Source organism: Maniola hyperantus, chromosome 17, assembly GCF_902806685.2.
Source record: "Maniola hyperantus chromosome 17, iAphHyp1.2, whole genome shotgun sequence".
NCBI classification, from domain to species: domain Eukaryota; kingdom Metazoa; phylum Arthropoda; class Insecta; order Lepidoptera; family Nymphalidae; genus Maniola; species Maniola hyperantus.
In genome coordinates, this window is record NC_048552.1 from 1,617,289 (window position 1) to 1,636,864 (window position 19,576).

The 19,576-nt window shown below is 40.1% G+C and overlaps 2 protein-coding genes across 2 annotated transcripts; one reads left to right on the forward strand and one right to left on the reverse strand.

The window, feature by feature from the left end:
• Positions 1-2,939: 2,939 nt before the first annotated feature.
• Positions 2,940-8,892, reverse strand: RIOK2 (RIO kinase 2). The gene is made up of 8 exons (XM_034977550.2): positions 8,719-8,892; positions 8,493-8,634; positions 7,928-8,096; positions 6,962-7,171; positions 5,967-6,158; positions 4,875-5,046; positions 3,759-3,875; positions 2,940-3,390 (listed from the first exon to the last, which is right to left on the reverse strand). The coding sequence occupies exons 1-8, from the start codon at positions 8,782-8,784 to the stop codon at positions 2,965-2,967; spliced, it is 1,494 nt and encodes a 497-aa protein (XP_034833441.1). The 5' UTR covers positions 8,785-8,892; the 3' UTR covers positions 2,940-2,964.
• Positions 8,893-10,118: 1,226 nt separating this feature from the next.
• On the forward strand, positions 10,119-19,324 carry LOC117990106 (mitochondrial import inner membrane translocase subunit TIM50-C-like). Its single transcript, XM_034977551.2, has 8 exons — positions 10,119-10,431; positions 10,787-10,967; positions 12,359-12,530; positions 13,107-13,240; positions 14,043-14,268; positions 14,566-14,689; positions 15,280-15,468; positions 16,224-19,324. Exons 1-7 carry the CDS (start codon positions 10,299-10,301, stop codon positions 15,465-15,467), a joined length of 1,158 nt encoding a protein of 385 aa, XP_034833442.1. The 5' UTR covers positions 10,119-10,298; the 3' UTR covers position 15,468; positions 16,224-19,324.
• Positions 19,325-19,576: the final 252 nt, after the last annotated feature.

A 19,576-nucleotide genomic window follows, 5' to 3' on the forward strand; every position in this document is an offset into this window, starting at 1 on the left:
ATTCAAATTCATGGTCATAATATAGGTACAGATATAATAATATGTACCTATAGTTACAACTTACGTCAACCCATCGCCGCCCCACTACTGAGCATGGGTCTCTTTTCAGATGAGAAGGGGTTAGGCCATAGTCTAGCACGCTGGCCCAGTGCGGCCAATGGCAGACTTGAGACTTCACAGTTCACATAGCACTATGAAGAATTCTCAGGCATGTAGGTTTCCTCACGAAGTTATCCTTCACCTATATTATTTACCTATATGATATTTTTATTGCTTATAACGCACATACCTACCCACGAAAAGTTAGAGGTGCGTGCTCGGCATCGAACCCCCGACCTCCCGAATTCAGACGAGGCTGTCACTGCTTTCTTATTTCGACAGACAAGATGCCTGTCAACTGAAGCGGATCGGAGCGGTGTTCAGCAGTCCAATCAGCAGGACTGCCCTGCCATAGCGAAAAAAGCAGTCGTTCCAGGCGCGCGTACCCGGTGGCGCATCGGTGGTAAAAATCACTATCCCTATTTATTATAAATGTGAAAGTGTTTTTGTTTGTTGGTTTGTCCATCAATCACGTCGCAACGGAGCAACGGAACGACGTGATTTCTGCATGAGTATAGTTTAAGACCTGGAGAGGGACATAGGCTACTTTTTATCCCGGAAAATCAAAGAGTTCCCACGGGATTTTTAAAAACCTAAATCCACTCGTACGAAGTCGCGGGCATCAGCTAGTACCTAAATAGGTAGGAGGCTTCCCTCATACATTTTTGGATTCTTTTTTCGCTTTTCGATAAGCATGAAAAAATTTCACGCTCGCAATAACCGTGTATCGCGAACCTGTGGCCCTACCGCGGTTGTTTGACAGCTACAATGTCACGATCGCAATCATCTCTGATTGGTTAATGCTCGCTCACTATTGGCCACAATGCATTGTTGCAACAAGAATCGCACAAATTCAGCCAATCAGAACAATTGAGATTGTAATAATGATTGATGCAGGTTTTAGACAATCGCCCTACCGGATGCCGATTTTCTGTACGCTTTCTCTACGAGTCTCTCGCTCTGTTCAGTGTAGTGTTTGAGACTTAGGCCAGCGCGTTTCATAGCCTACCTAGCGTCAAATGTAGGTAACATTTGACGCCTGCCCAGTGGAGGTGAAGCCTTGACGTTTGGAAACTGTCGTGAACTGTGGCTCTGCTCCGTTTCAGTGGACAGGCGCCCTTCGATACACAACATGTCTTTACCTTTTCAGTGAGTTTATTTTGAGCGGGTGCATTGGCATCTACCTATCTGCAAGTTACACGTGTGGCTGGATAACGAATCCAGTTTAAAATAACTGATATCCTTGAAGTGCCCTCGAGACGACTAAATTTAACCTCTCTCTGAAGGTGTAATGGCTTCAAAGTAAGAAGAGGAAAGTCAATGACCTCAATGTCACTTGAAGAATACCTACGGGTTGTAAGGAAAGGAGATCACAATCAAGGGTCAAACTTATACCTAATATAAAAGGAAAAATGTTTCCGCAAATAATGAATCTTTGAATCAAAAAAGCTGACTGACTGACTGATTTATCAACGCACAACTCAAACTATTGTACGGATCGGGCTGAAATTTGGCATGTATATAGCTATTATGACGTAAGCTAAGAAAGTAAAATTCAACCCCTATGGGGGTAAAATAACGGTTTGAAGTTTGTGTAATCCACGCGGACGAAGTCGCGGATCCCACTATGGAAGTTCGATTTTCAAGTTAGGCAAGTATATTTGGGAGGGAAAATCCACCCCCTCACCGATTTTCAAAAATTCTCATCGTGCATGCCTCGAGCAAAGCCGGGGCTGGTCAGCTAGTTAATTAAAAAAAATGTTATTGTTAATTAAAACTAATAGGTAGGTACCTAGATCATATCTTAAAAACCAACCTAAACATATTTAAAACTATAGTTAATGACTATAGTTCCAAACGGCTTTATTATTATTTTTGCCCCCTTCACATTGACCGCGGTTTCAATAGATCGATAATAATAGAAAAAATCTGTTGACGCGTACAATAATATACAAGTAGTTATTGATAACCCGCAATGACCGGCAGCTGGCGAATGACGTCACAGAATCACAGATTGAACTTGGGCAGTATAATACTTACCTATTAGGTACCAGATGATGCCCGCGACGATTTAGGTTAATAAAAATTCCGTGGTTCTATTCAAACCTCCATAATTGATACAAAAATCTGTTTGTCTGTTACGCCGCGCCGTGGAAACAAAATGGTTCTTATTCCTATAAAATAAAAATTCCTATAAATTAAAATTTAGTTTTCAGTTTAGGTACATTCTTATACCTATTTAACTATCTGATGCACGCGCTTCGTCCGCGCTGATTTAGGTTTTTTAAAAATCCCGTGGAAACTCTTTGATTTTCCGGGATAAAAAGTAGCCTATGTCACTCTCCGTCTTTATCTATACCCATGCAAAAAATCACGACTATCCGTTGCTCCGTTGCGACGTGATTGAAGGACAAACCAACGTCAAGTGTCCATTGGTACCTACTTTGAATGATTTCACGTTGACTTTGAAGCTACTTTACTGCATGTTGCGTTGTAGATAGATTTTAATTTTCTATGGGTTGTATTAATAATTGCAAATCAGTTTTTATTTGAAATTGAAACTGAAAACCCAATCTTTCTAAACTACATTTCGAGTAAATATTTGCGAAAGCAGAGCAAGTTTTTTTAGAACCCGCAAAAAATTTCGCAAGCGCAGTGAGTGCAAAATTATTTTTCAATCTTAACTTGCTAAAGACTGCTTTCACGTCACCTTCTTCATCACTTCTAGACTATTCTTGACCCGAATCTCTTAAAACATAGCAAAGAAGAATTAGCTCAAGCGCAGCAAGCGCTAAATTGTCTTCTTAAAGTCCTAAATAAAATAAAATAAAAGAACAAAAATTATTTAGTAATATTTTATTTAATTCACTCATCCCACCCCCATAATCCATGACTCTCTCTAATAGTCTCTCTATTATCCCTCCTCTGACGCGTAACCGCGCTCGCCTCCCCTTTTGCGATAGCGTGCTTCCGCGCCATCTTCTTTTCTCTTACTTCTAGATTCTTCTTGACCTGCTGCTTCACCACTTCTGGCGCGATCGTACTCGCGGACGTGTACGATCTCATCGATCTTACGTCAGATAACGCTTTCTCTATCATAGCTAGTCTGTACTTCTGGGAATTTTTATCTAATTCTTCTATGTCTTCTGTGCTCTCTCTTGGGTTGTTCGGGGTATCTTCTATGTTGTTCTGTGTACTGTCAATTTTATCATCTAGAGATAGGTTGATAATATTGTTGGTTACGTTTTGTGCTGTTAGTTGAGTTTCGTCGTGATGTATGGAGTCTGCAACCTACAACATTAAGAATGGTTGTCATAAAACATAACATAACATTTCGTTCATTACCTACCGATCTACATTTTACTCACACCTTGATTGCATCGATTTCTAGCTTAGTTTAGATCATAAGAGGAATGTGCAACATCCACACAAACTCTAGAGAGTTTTTGGATGTAAAGCGGATAAATGTACATTTATTATTTTGGTCGAAATAAAGAGAAAAAAAAAGGTGATTGCTTGAGTAGGTAAATCTGAAAGTAAAATATAAGCAGGTAGGTACATATACTATTTTTGAGAATAATGAAAACAGATAATATTAAGAACCATGTTCGATGTTGGAATGAAGTGGGAAACATTATTATCAGAACTAACTAACTAACCTGTTGCCTGAGCGTGGCTATTTCATCTTCAGAACATTTAGTTTTGTCGTCCTCAATATCTTCGTGTTCGTCTCCGCTCGCTTCTTCGTCGCTCACTTCCAAGCATATACCCATTTCCTAGAAAACGATCGTCATCATCATCATCATCATCATCATCATCATCATCATCATCATCTCAACCCATCGCCACCCACTACTGAGCACGGGTCTCCTCTCAGAATGAGAAGAGATTAGGCCAGTTCACCACACTGACTAGTGCGGATTAGCAGACTTTACACACTTTTGAGAACAGTGTGGAGAACTCTCAGGGATACCGGTTTCCTCACGATGCTTCCCTTCCCATTAAAGCAAGTGTTCGTTAACTGCTTAAAACGCACATATAATGCGCACAAAATGAGTTCTCAAGCGCCATTTTTAGTTTATGTATCACATTGGCCTCCTATTCGGGAGGCACGCGTACCTTGTTTTTAGAGTTCCGTACCTCAAAAGGAAAAGGGAACCCTTATAGGATCACTTCATTGTCTGTCTGCCTGTCTGTCTGTCTGTCTGTCATGTCTATCAAGAAAACCTATAGGATACTTCCCGTTGCCCTAGAATCATGAAATTTGGTAGGTAGGCTTATAGAGATTGTATGGGGACCAGTAGTGCCGCGACAGCACTGTTGCGGCAGCACTGCTGCGTGCAGCGTGGTTCGGAATCATACCTTAATGGAAATCACTCACGATAGTTTAAACGCTAAAATACACATGTATAATTACAATTACACATGTATAATTACAAGGGCATCAGTCGTGGGACGGGACACCAATAGCTCCGCGTGCCTGGATTTCGGTGACGGTTCCAGTGATGAAGAACAGCAGGAACTGTCGGGAGACGACCGGCAGCTGTCTCCCCCCCCACCCCAGCCACCCTCACAACGGGCTCTACGGGCAGCGGCACGTGCGTCCCGCAGTCAAAACCGCGGCGCGTGCGCGGACGGACTCCCTTGAAAAAGGACCCCGGATGGGTTCGAAACTAGTCGGGCTAACGTCGACTACACACGTGAGTAAGTCGGGACAGATAGTATTTATAATGTATAATTACAATTACACATAGATAATTAAAGTCCCCACCTACCTGCATCAACTCATCTTCAATGCCCTTAGTTCGTTGGTATCCTGAGCACGCCACTTCCTCGTCCAAACGGTCGTCTCTCTCGAGGTCGCTGAACCGCGGGTACAGGGTGCTCTCGTAACCAAACCGCTTTTTGAAAAACTCGCGCACGCATTTTACATCGCGGTCGAAATACCTGCAAATAAATCGTAATTAAGTTAGTCAAAAAACACGCCTGCCCTGCCATAAACTACTACTAAACTAAAAAGAAAAAATTTCACATTTGACATAGAGAGAATATGGCGGATGACGGATATTGATTTCTTTTCAAAAATATCAGTGTCACCCGGAGTGCTGTAAGGTAATTGATGATCTACATACATCCAGATCTGTTCAAATATTTAGACGTTATGGCGGAATAAATGAACTCACGGCGGATAGAATAGAATAGAATAGAATGTTTTTTATTCATGTAAACTTTTTACAAGTGCTTATGAATAGTCAGGTAGTTTTAATTTACCACTGGTTCGGAATACCGTTCCTACCGAGAAGAACCAGCAAGAAACTCGGCGGTTGCTCTTTTTAATTTTTCAATTTACAATGTTATTATACCGTACTATACAAGCCATTGCAGCCCTGTGCATTAATGGAGCGAGTCAAATCCAAGCTTTTTTATCGTTTATAAAGATATAAAGAGGCTGGCGGGAAGTGGCTGGATGAGGAAGGCTGAGGACCGGGTGTGGTGGCGCTCTTTAGGGAAGGCCTATGTCCAACAGTGGACGTCCACAGGCTGATGATGATGATGATGAAATAAACTCGCATACATGAACCTTAGAAACGTTATACTCCTTTTTTGGTAGTTGTGTAAAAGAAACAGATAAAGTAACAAACCTACAAAAATGAATCCCTATTTCTCTTGGTCACGCCATAACTTGATAATGACTGGACCAAATTGTAAAATTTCTTTATTGTTGTGTTCGTAATTATTGGGACAAGGTTTACATGACACAATTTTTTTAGAAAATCCACAGGAAAAGACCCGATCAGTTCCCGCGGGATGCGGATGAAGTCACAGGTAACATCTAGTAAATAATAACAATAGAGATTAGCACTCACAGCTCAGCATTGGGATGCTTGGTGGACACCATCTGAGGGAAGTCGATGATGACGGGGTGTCCGTCCGCGTCCATCATGATGTTGAACTCGTTGAAGTCGCCGTGGATGACGCCGCAGTTGCCGAGCCGCACCACCAAGCCCATCAGCTCGTCGTACAGCCCCTCCACGTCTTCCACTGCCGACACGTGGGTCCTGGGAGACACTGCTGGTTAATATCCTTCTAGAAGAAGCCCCTCTCGGTGTTACGAGAGTTTGAATGAAAAAGGAAAAGAAGAAAGAAAAAAGGAACAAGGAAAATGTTACGTGTGTCACGAGGGTTTCAATAACAATATAGAAACTAGAAAGTTTTACGTTTCAGCGGTTTATAGCAAATTAAGCTTTTGATTCCTATTATTCCTCTATTTCCCATGGACTCCTGCATAGTAACGCCTACTTCAATACAACAGCAAACTCTTTGGTGGTGGAATTCGATAACCCTTTATGACTTAACAATCAAGACAGTGGCCCCGATTCTCTAGTCTCTCTCTAAACTAAATTTAGAGTATCTGCATCCTTTTCTTTTTACTAATGCTAAAAAAGGAACGGAACATGACTTTCACATTTAAAGACTCTAAAATTTAGTGCACAATACAAATTTAAACAGTAGGTTCGCGAGTGCGTGCTAAAATCACGGGTTTTACCATCTAAAAATTAAATTTAGAAATGTCAAACTGCTTCTGTCCTTTTCATATTACAATAGTAAGAAGAGGGTGCGCTATATACTAATAATATATATAATAATATATAAATAAAATAATACTCTAAAATTAGGTTGTGCTTAGAATCGGTGCCAATGGGAAGATAATTTCTCCTAAATAGTACTAGAGCAACATACACCACCATATTTTTGACTTTTTCATGTGACAGATGTGACTTAACGTTCCAGTAATTTCATAAAACCCTAGTATTCAACCCTGGGTTAGCATTCAATTTAAAAAAAATGTAGGAGTACTCACAATGGTCCACCAGACACTAATTCCATAACCACACAATGCCTGTTGAAGTCTATGGGCTTCGGCACGGGGAACTGCCGCTCATATAACGCCTTCATGTACGCAAACTCTTTGGTGGCGGAGATGCGCGACAGGTAGAGCCAGGAGGCGCGGTTGCGGTGCGCGTGGTAGTCGCGCTTGTCCTTCACGTTGCGGAAACACGTGCGACCTAACCTGTAGCCAACATATATTCATTTTTGTTTAGGGTTCTGTACCTTAAAAATAAAAAGCCTAAAATAAACTAAAAATAAAAAAGGAACACTTATAGGATCACTTCGTTATCTGTATGTCTGTTGTACTGCTCATTGACCTAGAATCATGTAAGAAAGAACCAAAACGGTAAGTCTTATAGCACAAGTAAAAAATAAATCCGAAAATCGTGAATTTGTGGTTACATCACAAAAAAAAAATGTGTTCACGAAAAAATTAATTTACTAAATTACATGTAGATGGCGCTGTTGTCATAAACTTGTGTGTTGCACATAAAAATATTAAAATATTCTGTATGATGGTATAGAACCCTTCATGTGCAAATCTGACTTTATTTATTTATTTCATTACAAGTTTGTTTACTGTGATCTCACCTGGATCCTGGACTTGTGTGTCATGTGATGATGCAGTCTGTTGGTAGCGGACTAACTTGGAATGGATATAAACAGTTTTTGCTACACCCATGTCCCATAGCCTTTATTGGTACTGGAATGCCAAATTGCTTGGCGGTACGGTTTTGGGTGGTAACTGGCTTCAGCTGAAGCCTCCCACAAGACCAGAACAGAGGAAATTTAGAAATTATGAAATTCCAAATTTTCCCTGCCAGGTACGAACCCGGCGCCTCTCACTGATAAGACCACATCACTCACCAGGGAGGTCGTAAAAAAATAGCGCAGCTTACTCGTTTCTCCGAGAAGTTTTTTGCGATTGTGTTTTTACCTGTGCAGTTTCAAACATAGAGGATTCTTATCTTCATCAGCAACTGTGTATATATTAGACTCCTTGCCCACTCCTATCTGATTGCCAAAAGAAGCAATAATCTTCCGGTTTGTCAGTGCTTTGAGTGCCAGATAATCATACCCTGCATTCGTGAGGCGGTACCCATCATCTATAAATATAAAAAAACCCATTAACTCACACATAAAGAAGATTTATAACAAAGTCTGACAGGTGATTTTATAGTTGAGAATGGCTAATTCTGTTGTACACAAAACTAAATTGATGACAATGTGGCTAATAAAATTCTCTTGTACTAGTCTAGTGCTAAACTAAATTGCCAAGTCTCTAAGTCTATTGCTATCCTTTTCTACAGGGAGCATTATGAAAAGGATAGCATTCGATTCAGCCCTGTCAATCATGTATTATAATAACATGGAAAAATATGGACAAATTGAAATGTATGTAATTTTAATTATGATGTCAAACGATGCGAAGTTTCAGATACGCGGGCACGATTCTATTCTTAACAAAAATGAAATCCAAATCAAAGTAAAGAAGCGTTTACATTGTTTTCCCCTTTCGTAAGTGAGCAGTCTATGTTTGCACAATTCTTTCATCAGTTTATGCACACCTCCGTGCCGTAGATTAGCTATAGAGGCTACCAACGACCCTGGGACAAGCTCGTGGTTCTTCATACCCATTTCAACCTGAAAACGAAGCAAACCAGTGGACATCCAGTGATATCTCATGAAAATAAACTCAAAATAGAGGTTATAAAGATTATTGCTTACGGCAGTTAATACACGGAAGTCTTCGGGTGTTAAATACCGCAGCATTGCTACGTCTAGTTTACCCATTTTAATTTATATAAAAGTTTTATTTCACAAAGTTTGAATTCAAAATAAAAACCAAAGAGAATATAATCACTAAAAAACAAACGTGGTAGGTATGGGAATCAATATACAATAAGCCCAGGGCCTTAACAGATAGAACTAATGTTGTTTAGTATAAAAAATCTCCATCATTTTAGTTTGTGCAATTAGAACTAGATGGCGTTTTATCAAAAATAAATTACGGTGCGACAAGGCTATCTTGGCGCGTGGCGAAATCGGAACTAACGGTGCCGTCAAGTGTCCCCTTTGTTCTTGTTTGAATATTCTAAGCCTTTGTTCTCCAATAGCGCCCCCCTGTCAATGTCAATCAAGTGGCAAGAGAGCCTTGTCGCACTGTAGTCTGGTATCTCTACGACTTCCCATAAAGCAAATTAAGAAGAAGAAGAAGATCTCTACGACTCAAAAGTTTTATTTACGACTAGGTGCTACTAGCCACAGGACACTATTACTCCTATGCTACTAGCTGAAGCCCGCGACTTCATCCGCGTGGAATTAGGTTTTTATAAACACTGAGGGAATTCTTTGATTTTCCGGGATAAAAAGTTGCATATTTCACTCTCTAGGTATATATCTATACCCATAGACTATATGTATACCCATGCAAAAAATCACGTCAATCCGTTGCACGTTGCGACTTGATTGGAGGACAAACCAACAAACAAACACACTTTCGCATTTATAATAAGGGTACTATAGCAACCTTGTATAGTAACCTTGACATCCATGTTTGTGCCACATTTTTGTTTACGCAGTGTTACTGCATCCGTGATCCATCCATTCAAGTGTACTGCTGGGATATTCACTTATAAATTCATGCTAAATTCAACATAACCGAATACCTATAGAGAATGCAGTACAAAAATCATGTGTAAAGAAAAAAAGAAAATTTAGTTTTAAATAATAAATTACGGGTTTTGTTTTATTACCTCAACTTTTAGTACTGAAAGTACTTCTTTCAATGTATAAAATAATAAATAATGCGGCCGAACTAAGAATAAGACTGAATTTCTGCCATATTGCGACGTGTACCTAAGCGGGATTATAATTTTTGATTCGTATTTTCTTTGAAGTCACTACCTACCTATAAAAATAATATATGAATCAAACCTGCACACGTGTTATACCTGTTATACATATAGCTATATAGTTGACCTTAAAAAACTAGTATCCAAGGCCGGAAAAAATTAAAAATAAATTACATACAATAGTTACTGCAATTAGAAACAGATGGCGCCACTACGAAAGATTAGCTGACGTCTCTATCCTACAATGGCCTCATAGAGATTAGGTATAGAGTAGAGATTCTAAGCCTCATAATATCTGTGTCTCAATTGCCAATTCTCTGACAGTGACACTTGACAGTGTGCTTGACAGTGACAGTTGACTTTTCTCATTTTTCTCGTTTTCTCATGTTTTGTTTCGAATCGAGAGCTATAGAATGTTAATTATTTAAGAATTTTCGTTAAATATTAATTAAAATGTCTCTTAGAAAAATACTATTCCTAACGCGTGCGGCTTGCTGTAAAGGTGTTAAACTTCAAACAACCAATTTCTCAAGACAAAACATTGTTCTTCTTTCGGCGAGTTCCACAAGATTTTACTCAAATATAGGTTAGTTAATATTTTCTTCTTTTCTAATTTCTACAATTATGACAAGTGAATCTAAAGCGCTCTGAGCACTTCAATAGATAACGCTATTTACTGTTAAGCTAGTATTATAGCTTCTATAATAGAGTAAGAACCTGTATGTCGTAAGACGTCTTACCGTCTGCTTTTAAAGTTCTCGTTGGTTGTCTTCCAATATTCTACCACTAGGCTAGGCTGGGCGCAGTGCAGAAGCACAAACTGTACTCCTCTTTGTGTTCGCCAAAAAACCGACACGAAATGCTGATCCTTTTAACCCCGAAGTAGCTAATTAGGGACACTCTAGTATGCTTTGTCATTGACTAATATTATTCACATGTAGGAGATAAAACTAAAGACAGCAAAGAAGCAGAGAAGGTGGACATCCTTGGGCGCTTCTTCCCGCAGTCGCCACCCAGCGGCCGGGACGCGGAGGATGTGCAGAAGGAACAAGAGAAGTTTGAGCAGGAGCAGAAGGAAAAGTCTAAGGAGAATGAGAAGAACTGGAGGCGCATGAAAATTGGGTATGATTTTGTATTTTAAACTACTTCACAAAAAATATATAATAATTATTATTTATCTGTTTAAGCACTTTACTTGTCTTGCTTAAAGTAAACTAAGTTTAGTTGAAATAATCTTAATTTTAAGATTTTTACAATAACTTCATATCAATACACAATCAATGTACATTTATGTATAAAGATATAGCAAATGATGCGCGCTACTGTGTCCACATGTATCTTGGTTGTTTGAAAATCACATGCGAACTCTTTTACTTTCCGGAATAGAAACTAGCATATCAATCTCTACCAAACAGATGACAAGACAGAACTCACTACTTTGGGTACATGTACTTAGGTTTATGAAGAATCTTGTGGGAACTCTTTAATTTTCTGGTACAAAAAGTGGCCAGTTTTCATCCCTGGTATGTAAGCTATCTCTGCACCAAATTTCGTCGAAATTGGTTAAACGGATGGGCTGTAAAAAGCTAGCAGACAGACATACTTTCGCATTTATAATTATTTATTACGTACTAGCTTATGTTGTATCTGGCGGCCACAGGATTTGATAAGGAAGTGTGAAGTGGAGGCAAACACAATAGATCGGAGACAGTTGCAGTGATTCAGGGATAGCAAGGACCTGTATAGCCCCAAAGAAGAAGAAGAAGAAGCTTATTCTTGCGACTTTGTCCGCGTGGACTACACAAATTTAAAACCCCTATTTCACCCCCTTAGGGGTTGAATTTTCAAAATTACTTTCTTAGCGGATGCCTACATCATAATAGCTATCTGCATGCCAAATTTCAGTCCAATCCGTCCAGTAGTTTGAGCTGTGCGTTGATAGATCAGTCAGTCAGTCAATCCTTTTATATATTTAGAAGAAGAAGAAGAAGATTAGTATATAAGTTATGATAGCTTAATGTATGTAGATAGATGTTAGAGAAGTCATCAAAGTTGGATCATTGGTTTTTGTGAATAAACAATATAATTGCAAATACGCGACAGATCGAGATGGCAAGCGGGGAGGAAACGCCCTGTACACCTGCACAACCCCCGCGCTAACCCGGTGCAGGTGAGCGCTGGTGACGTGTGGGTGTGCGGAGCGTTCCCCCGCCTCATATCCCGATTGCCATCTTGACCTGTCGTGTACTATACATGTGAGTTTTTTACAGCACTTCCTTTTTTAGAAGTTAATTAAAATGTTTGTTGTATATATAGATGTTCTATTCCACGATGACCGCCCAGCCTCGGTTGTAGTAGTGAGTGTACCGATAAGCGTTAACGCATTTGTGTGCGTAACGTAAACCGCATTGCATTCGAGTCTGAGCGACACGCACAATATTATAATGTTGTGTATGTGTGCACTCACACAAACATAGCCAAACGGTCTTCATGAAATAGAACATCTGTACCAGTTTCGCAGTATTTGGCGGCGCCATGACCGTGATGGGAGGCTGCTTAGTAATCGAGATGGGCGCCCCTCGGCGCGGGGACGACGGCCAGGTCATAGAGGACGAGTTCTCACACCTGCCTCTGCCGCTGCAGTACCTGCGGCGGACGTGGAAAGAGCTCACCTTCTATGAAAAGGTATAATGTTACAGCCTACGTAATGAAAGTGAAATCTGCACATCACTTGATTAAAGTGATATGCAGATTTCACTTTCATTTTTTCCCAGTATGTTGCCGCACCGCTGTGGATTTGAGTATTGGATGCCACACGGGCACTGCGTCGCCTCCGGCAAAAGTATGGCGTTGCAACGCACCACCCCTCCCCGCCTCGTCTCTCTAGTCCCAAGTGCCATGCGGCACCGCACGACGTCGCATCGTGTGGCATGGTACAGCGATATCTATCGCGATTCTTCTATGCCGCTGCGTCATTAATATATCTATACTAGCTTTAATATTTGTGGTTACATCATAAAAAAATTCAAATGTGTTCATGAACAATTAATTAGTATTTTAAACTTTCAAAGTAAGATTAATATACCAAGTGGGGTATCATATGAAAGGGCTTTACACCTAAAACAGATTTTAATTTATTTTTATGCATTATATTTTTGAAATATACTGTGCAAAATGACGAAAAAATATGACTGTAGTACGGAACCTTCGGTGCGCGAGTCTGACTCGCACCCAGTTTTTTTTAAAGTGTCTCTTTTTCAGATGATAAAAGAGCCATCTCGAGAGAAGTTACTACCGGACCCCCTGCCAGCTCCGTACCAGCCCACATACACATTAGTCCTTGAGTTCACAGATGTGCTTGTACATCCGGACTGGTCCTACCAGACTGGCTGGAGGTTGGTCCATACTAATATTATATGCTGTATGATTTTTAAAGTGAAAACGAATTATTCCAGTCTGTCGCCCCGCTCTGTGCGCTCAGGGGGATGGATAGGAATAAATGGTTTGATCTGTCCCCCTACTACCGACGAGGGGATAGATAGACTACTATTATTTAAAAATCTAAAGTCTCCACTGACTACCTATTTTTAGGGTTCCAACCCTAGTCCCTATTAATAAGCCTCAGCTGTCCATACCTCTCTGTCTGTAATTGATATATTTCATAAATCTCAATAGATGGAGTTGAAATTTCCAGTGTGTATTTCAATTGCCGTTTTAACAACAAATAATTAAAAACCAAGACAACCAAAAATAGCCATCATACAAATTGAAAAACAAAAAAAAATCGAATGTTATATCTTGATTCTTGTACGATAGTACGGAATCGTTCGTGCGCGAGACTCGCACTTTTTTTTTATCTCTACATAGTATAAAATAAAGTCCCGCTGTCTGTATGTTTGAACGCGTAGATCTTTAAACTACGCAACGGATTTTAATGAGGTTTTCACCAATAGATTGAGGGATTCAAGAGGAAGGTTTATAGGTATAGTTTAATATTGGTTTGTGTTAATTTGTTGAAACATGACGATATTTGCACAAAATATCGGAAGAAATCTCGAATCTCGAATCGGACTCCTCACCGACACCACATTAGTATCTACGAGTACATTGCACCCATGCGAAGCCAGGGCGGGTCGCTAGTTTTATTATATTATGGTTTGGTAAAATAAATGCTAATGGATCATGTCCTATCTACAGATTTAAAAAACGTCCTGGCATAGACCAATTCCTGCAAACCGTGGCCAACTCAGACTATGAAGTGGTTATATTCACCTCGGAGAATGCCTTCATGATTTGGCCTGTCCTAGACAAGTTGGATCCGGAAAACAAATTAATATCCTACAGATTGTTCAGAGATTCTACACATTTTATTGATGGCGTACATGTTAAGAACTTGGATGGATTGAATCGGGATTTGTCTAAGGTACGGTTTATAAGATTTTTATTTTAATGACATTTCTATCACAGTGGTAGCATACATTTGTAGGGACACATTGCACAGGTAACATGACGCTTGTACCTGACTCAGCAGACCACCGCCATAGAAATGTATAGTTTTATATATTAACTGTTGGTACTAAGTTCTCATATTGGTTGCACGCAGAGTAAAGGAAAGTGTATTACACCCTTATCTCCTAAACCTTCTAGATTTATTCTAGACAGTTCATTTTTCGAATATGTATGATGAAAATATATTATCCATTTAATGATGCGTGTTCAGGTGATAGTGGTGGACTGGAACAAGGCGGCGACACAGTTCCAGCCCGACAACGCGCTCGTGCTGAAAAAGTGGAAAGGCGCCGACGAGGACACGGCGCTGCTCGACCTCGCCAACCTGCTGCAGAGTTAGTGCACTTCTCACAGGAATTTTGTATTTTTCAGTTTTCCCATTTCTAATAGTATTGTAAATGTGAAAGTGTGGATGTTTGGATGTTTGTTACTCAATCACGCAAAAACTACGGGACGGATTTGGCTGAAATTTGGAATGGAGGTAGATTATACCCTGGAGAGTGACATAGGCTACTTTTTATCCCGGAAAATCAAAGAGTTTCGGGGAAACGCGGGATTTCGAAAAACGTAAATCCACGCGGACGAAGTCGCGGGCATCAGCTAGTATTGAATAATTTTAAGGGCTGCCCCTCGTAATTTAAAAGTTTTTGATTTTTGTATTTAGCATAAAATTATACCTATACAATTAACTACACTGCTACTATTTAATTTAAATTTTTCGAAAACCCATAATAGAGTAACCTTTGACAATGTTTCTTGTGGAAAAAGATTTGGGCCTTTAAATTTAGCAACCAATACCAATTAGTATCAATATTGTAAATTGTTGTTCATATTTAACAAACTAGATGGCGCTGTACGTCATTAGCTCGCGCTAGTGTTGTGTTTCACTGTTCATGAGACATTGTATGACCTGTTGTGTGTGCAGCGATCGCGATGTCCAACGTGAAGGACGTGCGCGACGTGCTGCGGTACTACGCGCAATACGACGACCCCATCGCGGCCTTCCGCGACAACCAGCGCCGCCTCCTGGAGCAGATGGCCGAGCGCGAGCGGGAGGGCAAGGCGGACGTCCCGCTCGCGCGCTCTTGGCTCCGCCCCTTCACGCGCCGCTAAGGTGAGCCCGCGACAAACAGTAAAGGAGCATGTCTATCAGGCCGCGCGCACTTGGTTACGTGACCCAAGACGGTACGTCACTTCACGACACTCATAAAAAAGTGTCTACGCGATAAAAGAGAGGCGTTTATAAAATTTTAGATCGCAGCGCTTTGCGAGCTGATTTGCACTATTTATCTAAATGTCTTTGCGGAATGAATCTTCTGTATATTATGGTATTCTGTGAATGTATTTCTGAATGCGCAGCACCACTGATATCTCGGCTGTCCCGCTTAATAGATCGATAAATCAGACGCTGCGCAGGTCGAAGTTCGTTTTATTTGCCGGCATGTGTATTCTGTATGTCCTTACTTATAACAGGATTAGCACGTATAGTTCTTTTTCACGAAGACCCTCAGCCTTGGTTGTAGTAGTGAGTGCACCGATAAGCGTTAACGCATTTGTGTGCGTAACGTAAACCCCATTGCGGTTTAATCTGAACGCCACGCACACTAACAATGTATACGTGTGCACTCACGCAAACATAGCCAAACGGTCGTCGTGAAATAGAACAACTATACTGAAACAACCGTCATAATGTTCTTAAAGGTGTGTGAAATCTGCCAATCTGCACTTGGCCAGCGTGGTAGACTATGGCCAAAACCCTTCTCACTCTGAGAGGAGATCCGTGCTCTGTAGTGAGCCGGCGATGGGTTGATCCTGATGATGATAATTGAGCAATCATCTCCAGAAAATAATTTAAGGTTTTTTTTACAGATACATACATGCAACAGGCAAGTTAATATGGCGCCCAAATAAATCGCAACACAGCTTTTGTACATACTTGTATCACTTCACTCGAAATAAAATGTGATTTTGCTCCAGCATTTACGTGCATTATAAAATTAATACGAACTAGTTTTATAAATCAAAAGAGGATTGAACATAACAGATAAAGTATACTTTTATGTTATAAAAAATATATATACTTTTTTAAATAGCTGAAAAATGCGTCACTTTATAATAAAGTTGTCTTTTGCGATGCGAATGTTGCTAAATCCTATACATGATTTAAATAACCATTCTTGTATAATTATTGTGTCTCCGTCAATTTATATAATCCGGTACTGTATAGAATAATAGTTAGGCATTCTATAGAATACCGTAATAGAATAGAAAGTATTCAGGCAATGTATAAAATATATTTATTTCATTATTTGCAAGCATTCTGTACAATTCCTAAACAGCAATAGGGAATGTATGAAATTTTAATTTACTATGAAAAATGTCTCCGTATGACTATTAGTATTCTATAGAAAGACTATATTATATACATTGCCGGTAACATATGTAAATATGTATGTATCTCGTAAACGGCTCTCATGATTTGGATGAAATTTTGTATTCAGATGTTTTATTTTCCAAGTTTATTTGGATGTGTGTCATCCCTGAATTCCCTCGGGAAGAAGCCAAAAGAGGCCGATTGAAACTCGGTCGTACCTAGATACTACATTAATGCGGCCGATTCTCTTCTCAAACTAAACTAAAACAATCTCTAAACTAAACTAAAATGACATGTCTAAATCTATTACTATCCCTATCATAATGTTGCTTGCGGAAAAAGATAGCACTAGATTTAGACCTGTTAATTCAGTTTAGTTTAGAGATTGTGTACAAGAGAATCAGCCCCATTACCTGTTCAACCGTTTACTAAAATAAAATAATAAAACTTATGATAGATATAGCAAAAATAACTTGATCAATCCCACTTCTGATTTCTAAAACCAGTTTTTAATTAAATAATATTATGTAATTTCTAAAAATGTAACTTTTTATTATCTTCATAACTTCGTGAGGATGCGTTTCCAATAAAGCGGAGCAGAGATATGTCTGGTAGATGACGATAAAATTATGACATCGTGTAACAATATCATCATTGGTCTATTTAACACGTCTCCGCTTCAGTGGAAACGCAACCTTACGAAAATATTTACTTTACATACCTATAGTAGTCTGTACGCGATAAGTCGATATGGCAATTGGGGTATGAGGCAGGGGACGCACCGCACGTCACCCACGCTATCCCGTATCGGGCTAGCCATCTTAACCTGTCGCGTACTATATAATATGTGACGACCCAAAGATACCTTCACCCTGAAGCGTGTCGTAGCTAAACATCATTCAGTACTGTGACGTCATCGTGTGATGTATGATTAAGTACATTGCTGATCGTCGTTGTGTGACGTCATCGTCACACGATGTACTGATCCGGAGTCCGGACTAAGGCCCGACGTATACTAACGGAATGGAGTGGAGTCGACTTAATATTTGACTACCTAAATTCAGCTTTTTTACTTTGATATATGGTTGAAATTGATATAATAAAAACAAAGCACGTAGGAGAAAAAGTACACCGCTTGTTATCATAAACAAAAGCTGAGTTTGAGTTATTAATAAAGTTGCTGCGCCTCGACTCCCCTCTAGGTGTGCGTTGCGCCGTATTTCATCAATTAATTTCATCACTGATTGAATACTTCGTAATTTTTAGTTAGTTATATTTAAGTGCGTAAAATTTGAGAAAGGACTCGCCATATTTACTCTGTGTCAACTGTCATGTCAAAAGCATGATTTAGTACTGTAAACCATAGGTACTTTTGACTTGACATACGATTCCCGGAGCGTTGCGGCGCCATACCGCTTTGGATTTGAATATTGGGGGCCACAAGGGCACTGCGTCGCCGCCATTGACTTATATATTACTTCGTAAGGACAGGGCCATTGAACAAGCAAAATAGCACCGATTCATTGGTCCTAAAATGTTTATTTAGCACCAATGCAACCTCAGTGACGTCTGGATTTCAAAAGGATCGTTCATTAGTATCTAAGAGGTGGCGCTGATTTATTTGGTCTAAAAACCGTGAAAAATTTTGTTCGCTTGGGCATATCTTGTCATTTGTATCAATGGTCGCCGCTCTGGCAAAAAGTATGGTGTTGCACCGCACCGCCCCTCCCCGCCTCGACTCTCTCTGTTCCTAAGTCCGTTGCGCGTGCGGTGGGGTGCCGCACGACGTTGTAACTTGTAACACATAGTGTGGCATGTTACAGCGATTTCTATGTAGGATGACACAGCAGCGCCGCTCAGGCGCCGCAATGCCAACGCAACGCATCGTGTGGCTTCACTCTTATTTTATCATCATCAGCCTGTGGACGTCCACTGTTGGACATAGGCCTTCCCTAAAGAGCGCCACCACACCCGGTCCTCAGCCTTCCTCATCCAGCCACTTCCCGCCAGCCTCTTTATATCGTCGGTCCATCGTGCCGGAAGGCGTCCCACACTACGCTTGCTTAAACGCGGTCTCCACTCAAGGACTTTCACTCTAATTTCTAAATTTCTGGTCTGGTCTAGTGGGAGGCTTCGGCCGTGGCTAGTTACCACCCTACCGGCAAAGCCGCGCCGCCAAGCGATTTAGCGTCCCGGTACGATGCCGTGTAAAAACCAAAGGGATATGGATTTAATAAAACTGCCATACCCCTCCCTGGTTAGCCCGCATTCATCTTAGATTGCATCATCACTTACCACCAGGTGAGATTGCAGTCAAGGGCTAACTTGTAGCTGATTAATAATAAAAAAGTTGACGCAGACAAAATATTATGACGAGTCCTTTCTCAAATTTGACGCATCATAAAATCTTCCATGCATATTTATATTTCTATGAAGTTCCTGCCAATTTGTATAATTTCAGTAGGTATTATTTTGCAATGTAAGTGATTGTTGTACTTATGTTGAAATACAATAATTGCGTGAATGCGTGCGTGCCTGTGTGCGTGCTCGGAGTCCTCTCAGTCATTTAGATAGGTATTATAGATTGTTAATTTAATTTGGTGTTTTATTGATTGATTAATAGTAGACAGCAACATTTAACAGTTAAACTTTTCAATGCTTTTCAGCAACCGAATTATAGTCCTTGTGCAAGTGGGCCGGTCATCAACAACACTTCTTTTATCTAAGGAAAAGTTTTGGAAATAGGTGTGACAAAGTGTTAGGTAACACAGAATTGTAGATAAGCCATCAATTCTTCGTCTGCGAGGAATAGATGAATGTACCTACCTACATAACTTTAGACTGTTTA

Bases quoted from the DNA above. Each gene is read 5' to 3' on its own strand.
- RIOK2 (XM_034977550.2), bottom strand. From the start codon at position 8,784: ATGGGTAAACTAGACGTAGCAATGCTGCGGTATTTAACACCCGAAGAC. The intron at 8,635-8,718 runs GTAAGCAATAAT...CTTCGTTTTCAG, and splicing joins ACTTCCGTGTATTAACTGCC to GTTGAAATGGGTATGAAGAA. The intron at 6,159-6,961 runs GTGAGTACTCCT...AGTGTCTCCCAG, and splicing joins TTAGTGTCTGGTGGACCATT to GACCCACGTGTCGGCAGTGG.
- LOC117990106 (XM_034977551.2), top strand. From the start codon at position 10,299: ATGTCTCTTAGAAAAATACTATTCCTAACGCGTGCGGCTTGCTGTAAA. The intron at 10,968-12,358 runs GTATGATTTTGT...CATCTGTACCAG, and splicing joins TGGAGGCGCATGAAAATTGG to TTTCGCAGTATTTGGCGGCG. The intron at 12,531-13,106 runs GTATAATGTTAC...TCTCTTTTTCAG, and splicing joins AGCTCACCTTCTATGAAAAG to ATGATAAAAGAGCCATCTCG.